At 40.3% G+C, this 22,418-nt stretch overlaps 1 protein-coding gene across 1 annotated transcript in view; it reads right to left on the bottom strand.

The window, feature by feature from the left end:
• Window positions 1-5,331: 5,331 nt before the first annotated feature.
• LOC124652145 (structural maintenance of chromosomes protein 6B-like) overlaps window positions 5,332-22,418 on the bottom strand; it is a 21,110-nt gene continuing 4,023 nt past the window's right edge. Inside the window, exons 5-28 of the mRNA XM_047191172.1 lie at window positions 20,419-20,505; window positions 19,567-19,887; window positions 18,610-18,729; window positions 17,395-17,529; window positions 15,643-15,719; window positions 15,480-15,555; window positions 14,066-14,140; window positions 13,846-13,950; window positions 11,617-11,783; window positions 11,438-11,540; window positions 10,973-11,085; window positions 9,587-9,791; window positions 9,394-9,522; window positions 9,158-9,272; window positions 8,734-8,819; window positions 8,030-8,125; window positions 7,204-7,340; window positions 7,005-7,107; window positions 6,450-6,529; window positions 6,272-6,350; window positions 6,084-6,141; window positions 5,811-5,908; window positions 5,631-5,725; window positions 5,332-5,557 (exon numbers count right to left, since the gene is read on the bottom strand). Of these exons, the coding sequence (XP_047047128.1) occupies window positions 5,500-5,557; window positions 5,631-5,725; window positions 5,811-5,908; window positions 6,084-6,141; window positions 6,272-6,350; window positions 6,450-6,529; window positions 7,005-7,107; window positions 7,204-7,340; window positions 8,030-8,125; window positions 8,734-8,819; window positions 9,158-9,272; window positions 9,394-9,522; window positions 9,587-9,791; window positions 10,973-11,085; window positions 11,438-11,540; window positions 11,617-11,783; window positions 13,846-13,950; window positions 14,066-14,140; window positions 15,480-15,555; window positions 15,643-15,719; window positions 17,395-17,529; window positions 18,610-18,729; window positions 19,567-19,887; window positions 20,419-20,505 (2,718 nt within the window). The 3' untranslated portion in view covers window positions 5,332-5,499. The remainder of the gene's footprint in view (window positions 5,558-5,630; window positions 5,726-5,810; window positions 5,909-6,083; window positions 6,142-6,271; window positions 6,351-6,449; window positions 6,530-7,004; window positions 7,108-7,203; window positions 7,341-8,029; window positions 8,126-8,733; window positions 8,820-9,157; window positions 9,273-9,393; window positions 9,523-9,586; window positions 9,792-10,972; window positions 11,086-11,437; window positions 11,541-11,616; window positions 11,784-13,845; window positions 13,951-14,065; window positions 14,141-15,479; window positions 15,556-15,642; window positions 15,720-17,394; window positions 17,530-18,609; window positions 18,730-19,566; window positions 19,888-20,418; window positions 20,506-22,418) is intronic.

Here is a 22,418-nt window from a genome sequence, read left to right as displayed (position 1 = left end):
TTCCTCTCTTTTTGTAACCCCAAATCCTAGGATATTACAGCCAGGTTGGACCCAAGATGGTGCAATGCAATGATGAAAGAGCTAGAGGCTTTGAACAAAAATAAAACATGGTAATTGACATATCTCCCTAAAGGAAAGAATGCAATATGTTGTAAGTGGATCTATTCTGTGAAACAAAATGCAGAAGGAAAAGTGGAGAGATATAAGGCAAGACTTGTGGCAAGAGGATATAGTCAGACTTATGGCATTGGCTATGATGAGACCTTTGCACCAGTGGAAAAAAGAGCACTGTCAAAATATTAATCTCTTATGTAGAAAATTTCGGATGGCCCTTGCATCAACTTGATGTCAAAAATGCCTTCTGCATGGTGATCTTCAAGAGGAGGTGTATATGGAGATGCCACCAAGATTTGTCACAAGAAATCACTATATGGGCTCAAACAATCTCCACGGGCCTGGTTTGTCAGGTTTAGACAAGTGGTGTGTGGCATGAGATATGGTCAATGCAATGGAGACCATACCTTATTTTGCAGACATTCTAAGCAGAAAATCACTATCCTTGCAGTGTATGCCGATGATATTATTATCATGGGAGATGATGATGTGGAAATCGCAAAACTGAAAGGATGCTTGAGTCAAGCCTTTGAGGTGAAAGATTTGGGAAAACTTAAATACTTCCTTGGAATAGAAGTTGCAAGATCGTCAAAAGGGATATCACTATCTCAAAGAAAGTATACCTTGGATCTCTTAGATGATATGGGCATGCTGGGGTGTCGAGTGGCTTCAACACCTATTCACCAAAATAATAAAATAATAGTAGAGTCTGGAGAACCCATAGACAAGGAGAAACATCGAAGACTTGTTGGAAGACTAATATATTTATGCCACACGAGACCAAATATATCATTTGCAGTGAGTGTAGTGATTCGCTATATGCATGACCCGAGCGATGGAGACTTGGAAGTAGCTCAAAGAATCTTGAGATACTTGAAGGGCACTCCGGGAAAAGGATCGTGGTTTAAAAGTAATGGACACCAAAATCTAGATGGATATCATGATGCAGATTGGGCTAGCTGCTTAGATGGTCGAAGATCCACCTAAGGGTATTGTGTTTTTGTTGGTGTTATGGAAATCAACAGCCGAAGCAGAGTATAAAGCTATGTTACAGGGCCTGGGTGAAATGTTTTGGGTACGAAACCTTCTAAGAGAGCTGGAAATTTTAAGGCAAGGAAGCTTGAAAGTGTGGTGTGATAATATGACAGCCATAAACATAGAAAATAACCTTGTCCAACATGAGCGAACTAAACATGTGGAGATAGTCAGGTTATTTATTAAAGAAAAGATTGATGCAGAGATTATCTCATTGGCTTATGTGAGATCAGGGTGACAAGTGGCAGACTGTTTAACAAAAGGGCTGGACTCAAAGGAGTGTAATCTTGTCTGTGCCAAGATGGGGATGATTGCCATTTATAAACCATCTCGAGGGGGAGTGTTGGATAACTCTTGGTGAATCTGTTGTATGACCTGTTGGGCTGTCTTCTTGTTCTCATTTGTGGCCCATCTGGCCCAGCAGTTCCTGACCTATATAAGGTGCTTCTATATCAGAGTTCTGTAACCCTAACAAGAGAGAATTCCTCCGTGCAACCACCATCTATCACTACCTCAGGTTAGGCCCTCACCTCTGTCCACACTGCCGATACTGATGTACAACCAGGAATTATCGCTGACCTACTACAGAACAAAATAAACGGTCAGATTTTAATGAAGGATTGTGTGCTGACATCAGTAATCAAGAGCTCAACTTTGCTCTGTTCCACACCCGTCCAACAAAAAGCGCTTGGGCCTGATGGCTACCTAGGTAGTTTTTTTCAATGAAATTAAATACTTTCAAAGAAGATGTGACAGGGGCAGTTAATTTTTTTTTTGAAGAAGAAACAATGCCGACACAGGGTGAATGAAACTTCTATAGTACTCATCCAAAAGAACAAGAACCCCATGTCCCTGAGAGGTTATAGAACCACGGCTTATCTAACACCGCCTATAAAATCTTATCCAAGTGCCCCGTAAATCTCTTACGACCCTTGCTCCAGGATATTATCTCTACAACTTAGAGAACATTCATCCCGGGTCGTATGATAATTGACAAAGCGATCATTGCCTTTGAGTGCATCCATGCCTTGCAAAATGGTTCACCTAATGCAGGAAAAAAGTTCTTTTAAATTGGATCTTATCAAAGTTGATGACCAAGTGAGTTTTTGTCCCTCCAGGGGCCTAAGACAGGGTGACCCTTTATAGATCGCCAATTCTTTTCTTATTTGTTGCGTAAGGCCTGACCTCTCTTATTCATCATTGAATTACTGAAGGCAACATGGAGGAATTGAAAATGTGCAGAAGAGGACTGGGAATCTCGCATCTTTTCTTCGCTGATGATAGCTTATTATTTTTCAAAGCTAATGCATAACAAGCAATAATCAATACAACTCTCCAAGCATATGACGTGAGCACTCGACAACTTCTCAGCCCGGCGAAGTGCTCTCTTATGCTGGGTCACAATGTGACTTAGGGGGCTATTGTGGCATCTACTTTAAATGTTCAGAACACATATGTCGAAGAAAAATATATTGGCCTCCCGGTTGCGGAGGGGCGAATGAAGGATGATAAATTTCAACCTACAAAAGAAAGGCTCATGAAAAATCTTCAGATTGAATCGAGAAGTATTCTTCAGGGAAGTAAAAGGCGTCCTAATAAATGACGTGGCTCAAGCCATTCCCACACACGCAATGAGTGTCTTCAAGTTCTCTGTTGGCTTATGTGTGGATTTAGAAAAAAATAACATTAGAAACTTCTATTGGGGCAATGATGTAGACAACAAAAAGGTTCATTGGATGGCATGGGAGAAACTAAACCAAAATCACAAGGTCGTATCAGCTTTAGAGATCTCAGAGATTTTAATCAAGCTTTACTTGCAAAACAAGCTTGGTGCCTCATTGCACATAGCTTATGCGCTTAGCTTCTCAAGGCAAATATTATCCCTCTGATCATTTGATTGATACTGCTTTCATACGGAATTCCTCACAATGTTGGCAAGGCATAGTACATGGAGTGGACCTTGTGAAGTAGGGTAAGATTTGGTGAATAAACATTGGGGAAAAAGTTGATTTGGCGCCATAACTGGATTCCTAAAGGGAGCCTCAAAACAAAGCCGAAAGCATCACATAATAGATGGAAATGGGTTTGATCTTATTGAGCAAGCACCAAAATTGTGGAATGAAGAACTGATTTGAAAAATCTTTTATCTCCCAGATCATTGTACGGGGAGTCAAAGAGTACGACCCCTATTTTCATTGTAGGCCCGATGTCGTTGGTAAGCTAGGCTTCACCTCTTACCAGAAGTGCTCCGCAGCTATTCACATGCTTTCGTATGGTAAGCCTGGTGATATCTTCGACGAGTACCTACGAATGAGTGAGAGCACCCTGCTTTGATTCCATGTACCGGTTTTGCTGAGTCGTTAATGCGGTGTTCGACGAACTTTCCTTGAGAGCCCCAAACTATTGAGGACACTATAGATAGTTGTTGTCGATCAATGATGCTATAGGGTTTCCGGGTATGATCAGTAACATCGGTTACATGCATTGGAAGTGGAAGAACAATCCATTACCGGAACATATGCTCCTTGTACACCGGATCGGTGAGATGGAAGTAGTCTTTGTAGAGCCGGGAATGCCCACCGACTCGGTTGCGCGACACATTGGCCAAGCATCCCTTCGTCGATCCACGGTATACCGGCATCTGCTTGGCATGGTGCTCGTGGAGGATGGATGCCGCAACCACCATGAGTTACAACGTCTCGTTGGACTCCTCGTTGGAAGAGGTGTCAATGCATTCGCTGCGGAGCCTCTCGAGTGATTACCTGATGTCCATCTGCGGGGCACCAATAGTGGATCAATAGCAAGTCAAGTTGGCGCAGCATGGCTGAAAATGGCGTCCAAAAAGTTCGTCGGGATCGTACCGCGCAATTGACCGAACATGTACTGGGCGTTGAGGCCGGTAGACGCCCCCAGCAGATGTGTGGCCAACAAGGATGCTAGCGATGTGGGCAAGTCATCTCCACTACCCCATCTACTCCGACGAGGCGTTGCATGAAGAGACACGAGCTACTGCGACGGTGTGACGGGGCAGCGGTGGAGTGGCGGCAGCGCCCTAGGGATGCAAAAAAGGGGAGTGCGACACGAGTGAAGGCTTTTCAATTTCGTTGTCCTTGGCGCGTGGGGCTGGCTAGAAATACAAGGTCACGAGTAGCGTCCACGCCGACGCATTCACGGCACAAATTTGGACCACATTTAGACCCATTTTTTGGTCACGCGGACGCAAACATGTCACTTTGCATATATTTAGAGATGCTCTTAGGCAGGGAGTATTTTGAGTATTTTCTTAGAAGGTGAGTGGCCCCATGCATTTCGGTTATTAAGGGTGTGCTGTTTGACAACTCTTGCGCTCAATGTACAGAAAACCAAAACTGATCCCGGGGTATTTCACTCGTGTTCAACCAATACCTGGTCCGCTCCTCTACATATGCATGAAACCTGAATGCTAAGCTATTTTGTTTTCATGATCTCAGCCAGTCAGCCGCCAAGCGTGGAGCCAACTAAAGCTGAGGAGGTTAATGACTTGAGGATACCTCATGTAAAATTGGTACTACTGCTGAATTGTTATGTGCCATGCATCACAGGAAGTTCTTTATGTTGGAAACGGGACTGTACCAATCAAAATGGCGCTGGTCTTTTGAGGTGTCTCCATTATAAGCTGGGCTATTTATTCATAGCAGCTGACGGTGTAACTTGTATTCAGATTTATAACAGAGAAAAGACCTTTCGGTTCATAGAACCATGCCCAGAAATCCTCCATTCCCTCATGTAACGGTAAGGCAAGAGTTTGCCGAGCGTCCACTTAACAAAAGATATCCCGTACCTTGGTTTCGTCGCACGTACCAGTGACGGGATTAAACAACTCGTTTACAGTTGTCACAACATTACCTCGTGTCTGATTTTGTTACGACCAAAGTAATCCGTTGGACTCCATCGATACATCCTTCTGATCAAACGGCCGTGCGCTGTGTCAGACAGATGGACAAACGTCGTACGTATTTTTTTTTGACTGTAACGTCGTACGTATTGCAGGGTTCAACTAAAAGGGGTGGCACAGGCGCGACTGCATCAATCATGAGACAAGGCGGTAGCCGCCATGCACGTCCTTTCTGCCCTAACTGCCACATCCCATTTCTAGTCAGAGATGGCAGTGTGCCAGATAGCTCTAGATAACAAAACAAGTGCTGGTGTAAAGTCCCTGACTACGTTATGGCTATGTTTTCACTTCAAAACGAGCTATGTACAAAAGTAGGAACTAGCAGTTCTAGATAGATTCTGACCAAGGTGGATTCTAAGGCTACGAGATATACACGGTACTGACTACTGAGCACAGACAGTCGCCCCAGTCCTGAGTCAACCGCGAGGGGCGGCCATCTGCTGCTTCTTGACCCGATCTCCAGGCTTCACCATGCTGAGGAAACATAGATGTTATGAGTATCTATGCAGGAAACTGGAAAGATTGCAACTACGGGCGATTTTCAGACCTGATATCGTGTGGTGTTATAAATATCCACTGTGACCCTTGTGCAACAGCAAAATCTATGAGGGTGTCCAAGCTTATTTTGCGGCTTACCGCATCCTGCACAATTCAGATATCGCCAATAAGGTTTGATTTGCCATTAACTGGACACGATGGTTGACAAAGGACCAAAGATTACACTCACCATGAATACATCGAACTCATCCATGGCCCTGAAAGGTGCTTCTGTCATTCCATGAAGAGCTAAGGTGAAGCAAAGTGTCGAAAAGGATCGCTCTCCTCCTGGATCAAAGATACATAGCAGCAATTACAGTTATATCTAAAACATAGCTACGAGATACTAGGAAAAACAACTTGGTGGCAGGTATTCTCAATGATAAATGATGTGTGAAAAATACAATCTAATTATAGTTATCTACACCACAGGTAAGAAAATACTAAGCAACTATATAGGCACCTGACAGTCCTCTAGTGTCTCTGACGGTATCACGCGATGCATCTTGAGGCATGGTGAGCTACATCAAATGCCATACAGAATTGTTAAGTAAATTGCTATAAAATGAGCAGGTGACTAGTGATGAGGCACAAATTCTAAAATGACCATGTACACACTAAAAGAGGGCAAATCTTATGAAGGATACACACCTCAACAGACAGAACTTTATTCTTGTAATCCACGTTGATGAATCCACTGATTCCTTTCTTCCCAAGGTGCTCATTGAACCTTTAAAATAGTATAAAAGGTGGTACAAGTCTCAGGACTAACAAATAAAAACATGCAGAACATTAATGATAAACATCCAAGAATGGAACTTGTATTTACAGCCAAGTCAACTGTCGCTTCAAAAGGCCAGCATTTCTCTGGAACTTCTTCCATCGCATGTCCAATGCATTTTGACACGACTGCAAAGCAATAAACTTGGCTCAAAAGCAGACCCAGTACATAGTGCATTTCCAAGGGATACATCAGACCACACATACGGGTACTAGACTATTAGTAATATACTCCTAGTGAAACATTCAAAATTTTGACTACCAATATCAATTAGATTGGATACATCAAATCATATATTCAGAGACGTAGAGTTGTCTCATAAAGTACTTGCACAATATATAGGCTTTATAAATACATAAAAGTAGAAATTAGTAGTACAGATTGTGTTATGGAGACCACGTCCAAAACAATAGCTTGAGCTGGAGGCGTATATGCCTCAGTGTATCGAACATTACATATGCCCAATTTTTCTCTTGTTGAATTTCCACAGCAAAGATTTATCAGTAGTTAGCAATTCAGCCAAATATTTCTTCCGACTGAAGCACTAGTAGGAAAAATGGGAAGTTGCATCATATGTTGGAAACCATGAAGTAATGAACTTACATTTAATTTCACTCTAAAACCTGCATAGAGCTGTTGCTTTTTAAAGATTTTCCGTTCCTTTTTGTCATGCAATGCCCTCAGATCATCTATGGACTCAGAATATCTGCTCAGATTATTAAATTATTATAAAGAAAAAAGGATGAAAACTCATATGCCTCAACTTTTTTCTGCAACTAAAATCAAGTTGTTGGTTCCAAACCTTCTGCTTTCTTGATCAAGTCTATGTTTCAGTCTATTTATCTTAGCACTTAATTGTTCAGGAGTGGATCCAGCAACATGCCCCAGCGCTTCCAAATCACTCTCGGAGCAAATAACTGAAGCCTTCTTGAAGTACTCCTACAGGAATGCAAGGCCATCACAGGAGGTGTGAGTCTGGTAACATAGGAAACTTGATATATCAAGGTGTTAGAAATGCTTCATAGAAACGGACAAAGCTTCAGCAATATAATCATTTTTTAGCTAAAAAATACTTCCAAAAATAAAGTATAACTGGTACGCATGGAACATCCAGCATTACTCTATTTGCATTACACAAATGCTAAGATGAAGAGATGAAGTTACTGTTTTAAGTTTGGCGACCATTCAAAGTGTGGCCTTTTCTGAATATTATACTGCAAAGGGCATGATTTTGGTAGTTCTAGACCATCCTGAACCCTGATATGTCCATTCCAATAAGTAAAAAAATAAACTAGTTAGACCGTCACTCTTGCTTTGTTTTTCATCTCGTCAATTAGCAAAATCAATACACGTAGCTTTTGTTTCTTCTTGAAGCACGTTGATTCTATCAGAGTGCTTAACACAGTATTTATGGTTTCATTTAATATTACCTCCGTTCCGAAATGTAATATATTTTGGAAAGCTAATTAAGTAATTTTTGGTTCTTTCAGCGATGGCAATTTTCAGGTGCACACTACCCATGCATGTAACTATAACAGAACACACTCTTGTACAGAAGATCCATATGGAAACAATAGTAGCTCAACAAAATGAAAATATATCCTTAGTGACAGTAACAGAACAAAGACCTGACGAAGCTGCTGAATATTTTCATAATCTGCTTCAGCCATTTTGATATCAGGTAAAACTTTAGTTTTCATGAGACCTTCATAGTGAGTCTTCTCCTGGTTCACATTCAATGAAAGAACTACCGTCAGTACATACAAGATAAGAGACAATTAAGCAATCAAAATTTTCTACTCCCTCTGTACCACTGAAAGTGACTGAGATTTGTCCAAATTCAGATGTATCTAGACAGTAAAAGCATATAGATACATTCAAATTTTGACAAATCTCAGACACTTTTGGTGGGACGGAGTACTTTCTTCCAGATAAGAATGGTCGACCAAGCTGCTGATGGTGATAATCTGTGTCTGAGACATAATTTAACAAAATTACATGGAATCATATAGGTAAGAGTTAGTGTCATACTCAAACGAAAATGTTACTATTATCCACTTCATATACAATATGATTATTATTCTAGGTGGATTGTCCACCTTCTCTCCATCAGTTCGGACTTTTGGTTCCACTGGTTGGTGCATGAAACTTAATGTGGTATCAGAGCAGCACATGGCAAGAGTAATCTCATTGGTTGTTTCATGATTCGATGAATTAAAGAATAGTGTTTCCAGTACAATCTCACCTATACTCAGAGTATAAAAGCCAAAGAAACGCAGACCTACAGTGGACTGTGTATCACATTAAGACTTTCGAATAAGGAGAAGCATACCTGCTGTGCAGCATCCAGTTTACGATTAGCAACATCTAATTCATCATTTGCGCTGCTAAAAGACCCTGTCTCCGCATTCATGGAATCTGAAATACAAAAAATACTTTTAGAGGCACAGAGAATAGTAACCACAGATAAAGAGGCAAAGCAAAAGTTCAACTTTCAGTCTCAGGCATTGAAAAGCATATTATGTAAAAGAAAATCTAGGCCACAAATATGATAAGAAAGAAACTTAAAACAGAGTTCTAGTGAACACAATAACTCCAAATTTCATGCTCCATAGCGATAACATCAATGTGTTCTAAAGCACAAAGTACAGGGGAGTTAACCAATGTCCCTTTGAACTAACATGACCAGCTTAACAGCGTACATGCCAGCAGGAGATGGTAAAATCATCAATAGTGATATCGTGGAATTTCCATACCCATATAGGTCTTGTAAGACGCTTTGTTATCATTCACATCTTGTATAGTTGCTCTTAACCTTACGCTGATCTTCTGCAGTAATAGTTCTTTTTGCTCAATGTCAATCTTCCCTTGCTGCCAAAATAAGTAGCATGGCACAATCTATGAGGTTCTTGCGTAGATAATGAAGATCAGAATGTACTAGTGCAGCCAAAAGAGATAGATGGTTGCTCAAGAATAGGAAATGGGAGCAAACCTTTATTTCCTCCTCTAGTTCAGTAGTATCCACAGCAGTATAACTATTATTTTCAACAGAAGCTCTCTTGGCATCATCAAGATGCACTTTTTTATTCGCTAAACGATGCTCCTCGGGTACCCGTTTTCTCTACAGAACAGTATGAGAAGTTATGAGATAGCTCAAATGAGTTGCACATCAGTAAAAAAATTACCTTCAAACTTGTTATTTTCTGTTCGATGTTTTGTTGGTCACTAACTAACTTCCTTCTCTGAGCGCTCTTTTCCGACTTTATTTTTTCAATACCATTAGCTTCATTTATCAGTTCAGCTATTTTTTCTCCCACTGAACTGCACAACCGACCAGCTCTTCTATTTTTGTATGGAGGAAGAATGGTCTGAACAGACCCTCTAGAAAACCTGGAAAAAAATTGAAAGGCAACATGATCATCAATTAATGAGCGTAAAATCATACAACAATAAGATGCTACCTAGCATGCTGGTTTCTTTTATGAACGAAGTTATCTAGCAATTTGCATGATACATTATTTCCAAAAATATGTTCATGAATATAAAGTGCATCTGTAAAATTGCGTTGAGCACTAAAACACACAGGACATGACAATCAGGTAATATGAACTTACCTGATGTAGGATATTGCTTATCAGGTAACTACTAACTAGGGTTTAGTTGGCTACAATCCCAAAATAACTCTGATTTTAGGAAGTGTAGAATTGTGAATCGCAAATTCGAATCACGAACACCAGCAAATTGTGAATCAGGTCACTACTAATCCTGTGTGCCAACCATTTCCCTGCACCTACCTGGGGTTGCCGCTTGCCACTGTGAAACTCCGAAAAACTGACCTAGTCGATTTCACAAGATTGAAAGACGGTAAATCATTAAGCAGGTACACAAAATGCATTGGTTGGCTGATCTCCCGCCAAACTAAACCAACTGAGCCAAGTGAGGACCTCATGCCAAGCGGCCCGTCTCCCGCCAAACTCGGCATAAGGTCCTTGCTTGGCTCAGGACACTGACTAGGGCACCCAACCAGGAGGCAACGCTGATGGATTGGTGGCTGCAGGCAAAGCAGGATACGGCAAAGCAGAGACGCAAGGGCTGGCCTCTGCCGCCCTTCTCACAACGTGGATGATCTGGAAGCACAGGAATAAGTGCATCTTTAAAGGTACCCAACCCTCGATCTGTGTCGTTGTTGCTAAGATCAAAAAGGAGGCCACTCTATGAGCAAATGCTGGCGCCAAAGGACTCCGAGCTGTGCTGCCATCAACTTGGGATGTACACTGGTTTACCTGTAATACTTGTATCATGCTTCCTGGGAGGATTGTAACTCAAACTCAACCTTTTCAATGAAATGAAACTCAAAGGTCCTTCGCATTTTTGCAAAATAAAAAAGTACAGCTGGGATCTGCAATTATACATAACATGTGGGGGCACATGGTGATAGAAATGCCCTTAGGATTCTAAAATTACTTATAGCAGGATTTACTATGGTAGAACAAAACTAAACTGCATCATATAACTAGGTAAATGGTTAAAATATTACCAAACTTAACATGAGCACCACCACCGATACTTACATTTTGTACCCATCAGCCGTATACACTTCCTTCATGTTTTGTATCCTAGAATCAAATGCAACAGATTTTCCCACTTCATAATCTCGAACCAGGACCTGCCTTTCAGCGTTGCCCTGAAACAAAGGAACTTTAGCAAATGTGCTCCAATAATAATATGTCAAACTGAAGCATCTGAACATTTCACTAGTTGCCCAGTCTAGCTGCCCAGTCTACTTGGATTCTGTAATTTCAAAATAAATATCTGTTCAGGGAATCAAATGTGCAGTTGTTGTAACTTTTCCATGCACTACAAATGCAGTCGATAATAACAGAAATCATATGGTTGAAATACGACATAGTGTAACCACATTCCAATTCCTTTATAATTACTTAAATTTGGTCCCCCTTGGTGTTTGGACATATGGTAGTTGGACCAATTTTTTTAGACCAACATAGTAATTGTGTGAAGTTTATGTATTATCATACCTGGTCCACCAATACATTTACTACAGTATCATTTTCTGAATGAATAACTGAAAGTACTGTCGGGTGCTCTGTTGTAGGAAGTCTATGATCTGGAATCAACAACCTATAAAAAGTCACGAAATTAGAATTCATCAAAATAAACAGGAAAATTGAAGAAAATGTAAGGCCTTTAATCTTACCGTGGTCTAGTAAAATCATATATGATAATTTGAAGGTAACCGTAGTGCACTTTATTCGCACATTCCCGTAAAATTTGCAAATCCTTATGACAAGAGACAATAAAAGCATCCAAAAGCCTCCCGCATGCGCAATCAACTGCCACAGACCAGAACTCACTAGCAAGTTTCTGCAGAACAACAAGCATTATTAAGGTTTGGAAGAAATAATGCAGCTATAAGCCTATAACCATATATTTTAGAAAAGACAATACCATATGAAAGAACCAGCTTTATACCATTGATTTGTACTACACGTGCAGTACCCAAACTTTGACAAGGACTACAAGTATAATTACAACATCTTTCTATTTCTACGGGATTGACATAAGACAACAAATATATTTTGCATTCATGTTATTTGATGAAGATGTGAACCACCGGATCAAAGCCGGATGGATGAAGTGGCGCCAAGCTTCTGGCATTCTTTGTGATAAGAGAGTGCCACAAAAGCTAAAAGGCAAGTTCTATAGGACGGCGGTTCGACCCGCAATGTTGTATGGCGCTGAGTGCTGGCCGACTAAAAGGCGGCATGTTCAACAGTTAGGTGTGGCGGAGATGCACATGTTGAGATGGATGTGTGGCCACACGAGGAAGGACCGAGTCCGGAATGGTGATATACGAGATAGAGTTGGTGTAGCACCGATTGCAGAGAAGCTTATCCAACATCGTCTAAAATGGTTTGGGCATATTCAGCGCAGGCCTCCAGAAGCTCCAGTGCATAGTGGACGGCTAAAGCGTGCTGATAATGTCAAGAGAGGATGGGGTAGACCACACTTGACATGGGAGGAGTCCGTAAAGAGAGATCTGAAGGACTGGAGTATCACCAAAGAACTAGCCATGGAAAGAGCCGCGTGGAAGCTTGCTATCTATGTGCCAGAACCATGAGTTGGTTACGAGATCTTATGGGTTTCACCTCTAGCCTACCCCAACTTGTTTGGGAATAAAGGCTTTGTTGTTGTTGTTGTTGTTGTTGTTGTTGTTGTTGTTGTTGTTGTATTCATGTTATTTGATGCAATGAGAACAAATATGAAACAGTTACTCAGATGACAGTTACTCAGATGAACTGAAATCAACAGCAGAACTCAAGCAAATAGTTTAGATTTCCGAAGGCGTTAATTGCTGGCGCAGATCCCGTATTGTCAATGCGACCCGCCGAGTACTTTCCAGTGAGAGCAACATACCAACTAGCACAAGCTAACTTGACTAGATCGCTCCTGGCCAGTGCTTTCGACCAGAACAATGCCCACGTATGAAGCTGGCTTCAACTAGATTTCATAGGTAGTCAGACTAAGTAGGATTAGGGCTAAACCCCTATGCAACTTGGACATGTATTTGTGCTTATTTCCAACATAAAAGAATTTATTGGGTGAAGAACTCAGATACAAAGACCAGTCAACATCGGAGGCAGACTAGAGAGAAGATTTTGTGCACACAGGTGCACAAACATTTTGGTTTGCGTTTTTTACATCTCCAGATAATACCCAAAAATTTAAACGCATGCATCATGCTAAAACAAATGTGTCCGCAAAAAATTGTCCAAAAATTTGATCATATGTCTATTGTACAAACAAAGAGAAGATTGTGCTTATACTACAAAAGTTTAGTGTAATCTTATGCCTTCCTATGCAACACACAATTGGTCACAACTTTGCACGCTTTTTTTAAGGTCTCCATATTCTAACATGAAGCACATGTTTGAACTGTTTGAGATTCTTTTTAGATTCACATCTGAATCCTCAAAATCATGTGCACCAATTAGCACTCCGGCATTTCCAGACTTGCTTTACAGAGTCAACACAGGCTCTAGAGCAGCAAGAGATACTAGGAGAAACAAAGGACAGGTAATATCAATGCCCTGTAATGAAGTAGTACGATGGTTAAGAACTTTGTAGGAACCAACGCAACTGTTCTAGGAGAACACAGCATTGACATAGGCTGGGAATAATAGTTAGGCCACCACCTGTTAAGTCGTGAATAAACAAATAGACAAAAGCTGACAAAACTAAAAGGATGTGCTATAATAGTACAAGTTGCCAACAAACCAGTGCAGACAGTTAAAAAAAGCAATATGGACTGACGAGTCATCAAATTTTCAATCGCATCAGGTACTTCTCATGGTATTATCAATAATCAGCATATTCAAGACTAACCAATCCGAGACAAGAATCAAGATAATCAGCACTTCCATACCAGATGAGCTCCGATCGGACCAATAGGTGGGTTTTTGAATCGTCTGTAGCTACTCTCAATTGTTTCCAAGAGGTTCAGAACTCTTTGTCCCCCAAATGCGGTCACCTAAGATGAAGCATTAATTGCATGTAAATAGATGTTAGAGAGCAGTTGCTACTAAAATCACCAAAAAAGAGTGTGTACTGCTTGGTGGATACCATAGACTAAGAGAGAATATAACCTTATTACTTTGACGGTGTTGAAGATCATTAATTTGAGATTTCAATTGTTGAAACCTGCTATCGTTTTCAGTTATCTGTGAAAGAAAGTGTAGTGTCATGAATGGTACAAGAAGACACATTTTCAGACTTTCAAAGCAGACAAAAGTTGGCCAAGTACACACACACAAAATATAGAAGACTTGTGAACTTCAAATGGTGCATACTGCAGATATTTATAAGTGGTGCTTTTCAGATGGATAGTACATGACCATTTCTTCAATCGTACCTAACCAAAGCTCATACCGAGCTTGAAACCATGTGAACACACAAGATTTTAATAGTTAATCGAACTTTGAGCTGGATGTACTAAAAGGGAGAGAAATCCATGTCATGTGCAGGTGCTTTGGAATTTTTAATGGATCTAATCAGAATTCACTTAGACCTGGAAAACGTACACTTAAGTCTAATTATTAGTGTGTGGCGCCAGATTCTGCCGCTCTGTTAAGTACTAGGAATCAGAAAGAAGTAAAACATATGAGAACCAGTAAAAAGAGATAAATACTCTCTACAAGTAAGGCTATCCAGAATACACGTTCTCTATGAATAACACTACACATAATTACATTATCTAGAATACATATCACTACTCATAATTACAGAATACACGTTCTCTATGAATAACACTATACATAATTACATTATCTAGAATACATATCACCACTCACTCATCGCCACTGGTCAACGGCAACCTGCCAAGTGCCAAGGCCCTGTCGGGGAATGAGTGTGGCCATACAAACATATGAGCATAGCAGCAAGCTAATGTCTCCTCTGTCGGCTCCAGTAAATGAAAGCATCACAGTGAATTCACTTACATCTAACGTGAGTCAACTCTGTGTCACGTCATATTTTTTGTTCTGCAGTATAGCACAGGCGTCTTACCACTAGGTATGGAGACAATTTCTCCAGTCAAATACATGCGTTCAAAAGTTAGTGCAGATAAACTATTCCTACATTGACAAAACCTGTAAAGACTGAACGAAGAGGGCCACCCATGATCGATTGGATTCAGCAAATAAAGTCGGAGCGGACCTACATCTGTCGGTGTGGATCTCACAATAAAACCCATTAATAATATCTTGATGAACATCTAGGCCATAGGCAAATGGTAGAAGTGGGTCCATCTGAACAAATACTTCTGTAATATAAAAAATACAATTCATATTTATGGTTTAAGGACCTTTTCTTTAGCAAGTGTTTTGGGTCCGAAATGGGTCTTATTGTGATTGAAGTGGACCGAGTAACATTATAAGTTTTATTGTCCTTCCAGAGTTTAAAGTTTATTATGCAGGAAAGCACAATAGAACTAGAATGAAAGCCTACTCCAAAAAAGTCATCACCATGTACTAACAGTAGTTGACATTGAGTTTAAAATACCTCTTTTGTAATGTCAGTGATAGATTTTTGAATGCCTGATAATTCTTCAGAGAAATTTTTTTCCTCCTCTCTTAACCTGAATGGCATAGAAGGCGGCATCAAATAACCAAGAACTTACACTTGGTTGTAGTTAAAGCATAAATAAGCAGGACAATTGAATAACCTTGTAACACTTGAATGAAGATTATCAATCTCTCCTTGAATTGTCTTGATGTCTTCCTCAATTTGAGATGCTTCAGCCTTTAGATTGATAATGAAATGATTCAGACAGAATAACGATACTGGAACATATAAAGCCAAGGAAATACAAACGAAATCAAGAGGTGTGCAACACTATAGTGAAAATCTTTCGGAACAGCTGATGACAAGGTTCACACATTACTTGAACTTTTTAGGAGATAACCCCACTAAACTTGACCAAGGCGAGCAGTTAGCACTTGAGAGTAGGCATATAACTAGTGATCAGAACAAGGAAAAGAACAAAACAACACAGTGCCATCAGCTACGTTCTATACAAATGACTTAGAAAGACCTAAATATTTGGGTCCAGCAGTTCCATTGCCAAGAACATGTCTGGTCTCTTTAGTTTGCTTGATCAGCATATTTCATCCCTTCTAACTTAAAACTGAATAACTCATACGTTTAACTTCTTCTGAGGAAAAGGTTACCCTCTCATTTGACAAATTTAGATATGAAATGATCATAATTAGCTATTTGTCAAACCCAAAAATATGATTTGACCAGTTAACATGTGACATGTACCCATTATGCATCAAGAATACAACACTAAGATTTTTTTCTAGGGGTGAAGTCAAGCCAATAAGCCACCCGTATGAAAGAAATATCATGGCCATGTACCATTTTGGTTTGTAGCCACGTATTAGGGCATTTGGTAATGAATTAGGGCATTTTGGTTTGTAGGCACATATTACCAAAATGTTAGGCAGAGAAGTTCAGTAATTGTTTGGTTACCGTCACGATAGTTGCATACCGCACTTTCTTAGATTTTTATCCCACCTATCATAGACTCTGGTAGCAATTTTTTACTCTGCACAACCAAGTTGACCACTACAAGACTGATGTGCACTGTCCTCCGTTGTCTGGCAGCTGCCTAGGCCTCTAGGCAAACTGCTTAAGTTCTTTTTTTGAGCTGAAAACTGTAGGGGAGGCCCCGACAGTAAAAATTTATTAAAGAGATAAAACATGTACAAGGAAGAGAGGAGGAGGGAATATACAGAAGGGCTTAGCCCGGGTATAACCAAAGAGAATTACAAAGCGTCTAGCCAAGCTACAAGATAAGATTTTAGATCATCCTTCATTCTGTAAGAAAGAAGGAAGAGATCTCTTTTGAAGAAAAGGACCAAGCCCTAACAGTAGTGTAGCATTGTCAAAAATAAGAGCATTCCTACTGCTAGATCCTCAAGTGCGATGTTGATGTAATGCCAACATTGCCTACTGAAATTACACTTCCAGAAGAGATGATCCATGGTTTCCAATAAACCATCATCACATAGGCGGCACATGCAGTTATCATTGAGTGTGAAGTTTTTCCTCCTAAGCATATCCTTCGTGTTTAGGCGGTCATTGGCAAGAAGCCAGAAGAAAGATTTGATCCTTGGTGTGCACTTTGATTTCCAGATCCAAGGAGAGAAAATGGGGGCCTGAATATGTTCAAAATTGAGTTTGTATATCTTGTTTGCAGAGAAACGAGTACCCCAATTATATGACCAAATGTTACTCTCATCGGCCCTCTGAGAGGATCTTGTCTGGTTTATAAGGGTCATCAAGCTCGAGGATATTCTTCACCAAGTCTAGCTTATCAATAGCAAAAGACTGCCTAAGTTCTTTGTAACACTATCTGCTACAGATTGCTTCAAGGTACACCTTTTGCATGGGGTTTGAAAGAGCGGCTCACCTGGGTCGACTGCATATGCTGTGTTCGAAAATCATGAAGTTGTGCCTGCAATTTCTTTAGCTGGACATTCATTTTCTCCAGCAAACGTGTACCGCGCACATGCTCTGCCTCTAGTTCTATCGTCTGCTTCACAACCTGTAAACAAAAGGAACATGGACAGTTGGTAACAAAGAAAAGTGAAGTCACAATCATTTCCATCCCAACAATAGCAGATAGCTCGTACTCAGGTTTAACTGTTATAGAAATAATATCAGGCATTATGCTTAAATTGACAGCACTACCAATCTAACAAATTTAATATTTCTAAAGAAAACATTGTGCCCCAGTGACTTGCTTTACACATACCCATGCCCAACCATAATACTAGAGCCCACCCCCTCAGAATGCGTCCTCCATTTAAAGAGCCCATTTTTATCCAGAATGGAGTTTTTTTTTGAAATTCAGATAATGTATTGATAACAATCAGTGGCATGGAGATTAAGTTGGTCATAAACCGAGAAAACTTAACAGGGACCATGATATCCCTGGTGTTAATGTCTTGACGATCAGTTAGTGAGGGTATTCACTCAGAAATGAGGAGAAAGTGATATTGAATTTGCACACATGTTACATTTTCAAACAGGACTAGAAACTTAGTAATCCTTGTATTTCAAGCAGAATTAGTACTAAACAAAAATAAGCTGCCAGCAATAGGAATCCCAACACTTCTGAGTAGCAATATTTAAGGTAATTGTTGTGACAGTGTGACACAGGTGAAATGAACATATTAGTAAGCTAAAATTTATTTTAGACTTAGTGCTGCAAGAATAACCACAAAGGGAACTAGACATAATGATAACTAATAGGCCTACTAAACACAGGAGACGCAAGGATGTGACAGCCAGAAAATAGATTATGGCCATCATTTTATACTTCCATGTACAACGACAATAGAGCTGCATGCAGGCTCTACCTCCTACAGTTTCAAATATGTGTGCTGTGAGGGGAGGTGGGTTTTGATTATGCATGCGTTTCCCAATCATAACTGTTCTTTTGGGATCCAACGAGAGGCCAGCGATTTGTTTCCCAGAGTAGCGGGTGTGGGACATACGGCCAGGAGCATCAGACGGCCAAGAAGGCTCTAGATGCATGATCAGACAGCAGAAGTCGTTCAGGTCATGAGAGAGCTTCCTCTTGTCCCATTTATAATATCCCTAATTCCAACTACTCACATACCTCAGCAATCTTGTCTTCCATACTTTTTTTCATCATGTTCACTTCACGAGTCTTATCCCTCAAAGAGTTGACGATTTCTTCCTTTTCAATTAGTTCTTTCTTCAGTTCATCTATGGCGGCCTACAAGATATGGAAATACAATTTGGTAAATGAACAATCAAAATTTAAAACCACAAATACGAAAAAATGTTAATTTAAAATGTGTGATTTCAAGCATAACTATACAGTTCACATGGAGCAGGGTAACAAATAGCTGCTAGAACAAATGAAGCTTGACAAATGGTGTTATCTTCAACAGGATTGTTGACAGATGATGAATTCAAAGTGGCCAAGAAAGAATGACTACACGAGGTTGACGACGCAGTACTCATAAGAAAATGTTGCTAATCACTAGGAAAGAGTGTGAATTGTGATAAGCTATTAACTTGTAGGGAGTAATATATAGAGAATAAAATGGTTGATACAGATTCCAATAAGGGCAATGGTTTTGTCACAATACTGTTGTAATTCACTCCATCACCAATATATTGGCAAAAGCATCACTTGAAAATGGCCCGAGGCAAACAAATCATGTTCTAATAAGAAATAGATGTATGGCCATACCGTAACCAAGCTTGCATGAACTTCAGCTTAGACGAGAAAAACACGTGAAAATTCAGCACATGTAAAGAAATCCCTTCTGAGTCCATTTTGGACTGCAAATGGAAAAACAGCTAGTACACTTCCAAACAAATTTGATAAAATATTGACCAACAAATATCGATTTCTTCCTGACACTAAATTGAATTATTCGTGAAGTGGAACTATTTACCAGTTTTTTACGCAGTAAGGTAGGACTCTCTACCTTATGGATTGCATGGATTTTCATGTTACATTAAATGGTCACACAGAAGCACAATGGTTCCTCAGAGGATACGATGGCACAATGGACTTCAGAGTAAAAAGGTCACAACTTACTGTACTTCGATCAATTCTTTCTTGGCATGCAGGAATTCGCTCTTTGAGTTTCTGGAGTTTCACTGTTTGTTCCTCAATTTGCTTGTCGACACCATAAACCCATGACCAAGCTAACTTCTTCTTCAAATTATCAATATCATGTGCTATCTCTTCTATGTGTTCCATATTCTTTATCTTCTCTCGCAATTCATCAAGTTCTCTCATCACTGGCTTAATTGACTTCTCCAACTCTTGAACAATAGAGTCTGCATTGTTCAGCTGATCTCTTATTGTCTCAAGCAACTCATTTACTTGTTGAAGAAGAGTAGCCTTGAAAAAGAACTGCAACAAGACATAATGCATAAACAGTAAAATAACAAGAACAGTGTTCGGAGTTATATCAGACGAAGAAATAGAGTTTGTACAGGTATAAGGCAGAATGATGAGCTTAATTCAACAGCACCACTGCATTTTTTAGCACTTGGGCTCAAGGGTCATACTGTATGAAATAGTAAGCTGTCAAAAGATATCTGGCATGACATTGAATACATTGAGTGTCATGTTCTCACCAAATCATGATCTATTGAAGTCTATAGAAAATGCTAATAAGTTATGTGCAAAGCTGGAAACCCAAGAGGTACATGAGAATGCAATGGCAGTATTATTATCCAACTGACAAACAGACAGCACGCGTCACAACACGACTGAATACATCTAGAAGTGACCAAAATAGCATAGGAAGCCCAGAGAGTAGGACTATACAAATTCATTCACGTCCATCAAACCACAGATGTTCCAATGCATAAAATAAATTTTCGGAAAGCATACATATTGATATAATGGTATCAGCAGAAAACTGAAAGAACTGATTACCTTAAACTTATCCTTGTCATTTCCTGAGTGCAGGAATTCTCTACTTTTGTCTTGACTCATGATTACACAAGGATTTTCAACATCAATCTGAAAAGTTGCATAGCATCAGGATGTGGAAACATAACAAAATTCATTACATTAAAATAAGATGCCACAGAAAGGTATAAAACAAATACAGTTCGAGATCCACATCACAAATGATTGAATAAATGCCGAAAGATGGTGGTGAAACCCTAATAGAATCCAACTGGACCACCATGCTTATCATAACAAGTACTGATGCCGCAACTGCTTACCCTCCAAGGTTCTTAAGATAAGTTAACTGCTGTACCTGTAGACTAGTGGTGGAGCTTGAACGATGCCAAATCATACTACCATGTAAACAAGTTGGATTTTGTGCCCCCATTAGCTCAGAAAGGAGATTCGCGTACTGATATATGTATAAAAAAACTACTCCAAAACAAGAGAACTGTACCCAAATACACTCACCCAGGTAGAAGGGCCATCGAATGGGTTCAATGGGTAGTAAACAAATTCTGCTTTAGGCAAGTTGCTGCTCTTCAGGAGGTTAAATTGGTTCAGAGGAATCAAGTAGTTGTGCCAAGGTATATTCCTAGTAGCTGAATTATATCAAGAGGAGATGTCAAGTGAAAGGATTCCTGATTGGACTCATGCTACGTTACATGGAAGTAGCCATCGATGAAGATCGCCACAACCAGAGCCCTTACTGCACACGTTTTGAATGCAATTCAATTTATTAAAGAAAAGAAAATATATTGGCTTGACCACAAGAGAACCAGGAAAAGGCTGTACTTCTAGTTTTTGTTTGTCCCACAGAAGTAACTTATGCAAGAAAGTGCAAACACAAAAATAAAGTCCGCGCATTCCTGTTTTACTTCCTTTTGTGTTTACCCAAAATATATACGGAGTATATCTATATAAATATAGAAAGCCCAAATGGGGCACCATGGTGCCTAGGCAGAAAGCATCATGACCGTACGATTGCATCGTGGGTGCCAGATTGCATCGTAGGTGTACAAGGAGTGCACTTTCCAAATATCAAAAGGAGAGACAAATCACTTCCCAGTTTGGTGTGCAGGTTTCTTTTATGATTCGTGGTGGCCAGGCACCATGGTGCACCAGTTAATTTATACTTGTTTGTCGTTCAAGTTTTGGAGTTGCCTGCGCTACTATGAAACCATGTTATGTGGCATGTAAAATTCAAGTTATGTTTTGACTTAGAACGCTGCTGCGAGTTTCAGGGTAGAAACCCGTAACCGAGTTTCGAGGTAAGCTTGTCAAAAGTCCCTTGCCTTGCTGCGTGAGATCATCTTCGATTGGTCCTCATGTGCTGAATCGCAAGGTTCAACTTCTCTACTTTGTGTACAGCGCGTGCTCGGTTCAAGGGTTGGTCTTCAACAAGTATGACTAGCGAAGATGCGACCCCATGGTGTAAGGGGGGATGAGGTGAGGTGCTTGTGCTACTAACTAATTGCACACTTATGCACACAAAGGTATGGTTGACAACAGTAACCCCATAAATACAAAGGCATGGTCCAGGGCCAGACGTGATAAAACTGAACTGTGATGGTGCAGTTAGAGAGGAGCAGGGTATTGCAGGAGGTGGAGGTGTTGCGAGAGATGCATGGGGTTTTAGGGCTGCGAGGTGTCACGTTTACCAAGGCATCTCGGATCCTCTCTCTGTCGAAGCACTTGCCTTCAGAGATGCAGTAGCCTTTGCAAAGCAACATGGTTTTGTGCGAGTCATCTGTGAGTCCGACTGTGCAGAGTTGGTGAATCTGTGGAGAGGAAGGAAGACACAGCACTCGGCTTTAGCCCCTATGTTAAGCGAAATAGACGAGATGAGCTCCTCTTTTGAGCTCTTTGAGTTTAGGTAGCTCATGAGTGTGCACGCTATGCTTGTACACAGGTAGAGAGTAGGTCTTGGGATGATCCCCCAGATTTCTTAGAAAACAGTCTTAGGACTGATTGTAATCCAG

This window comes from Lolium rigidum, chromosome 5, assembly GCF_022539505.1.
Source record: "Lolium rigidum isolate FL_2022 chromosome 5, APGP_CSIRO_Lrig_0.1, whole genome shotgun sequence".
In the NCBI taxonomy this organism is placed as follows: Eukaryota; Viridiplantae; Streptophyta; class Magnoliopsida; order Poales; family Poaceae; genus Lolium; species Lolium rigidum.
Note: the sequence above shows the minus strand (reverse complement) of the source record. Positions and strands in the feature narration are given on the sequence as shown.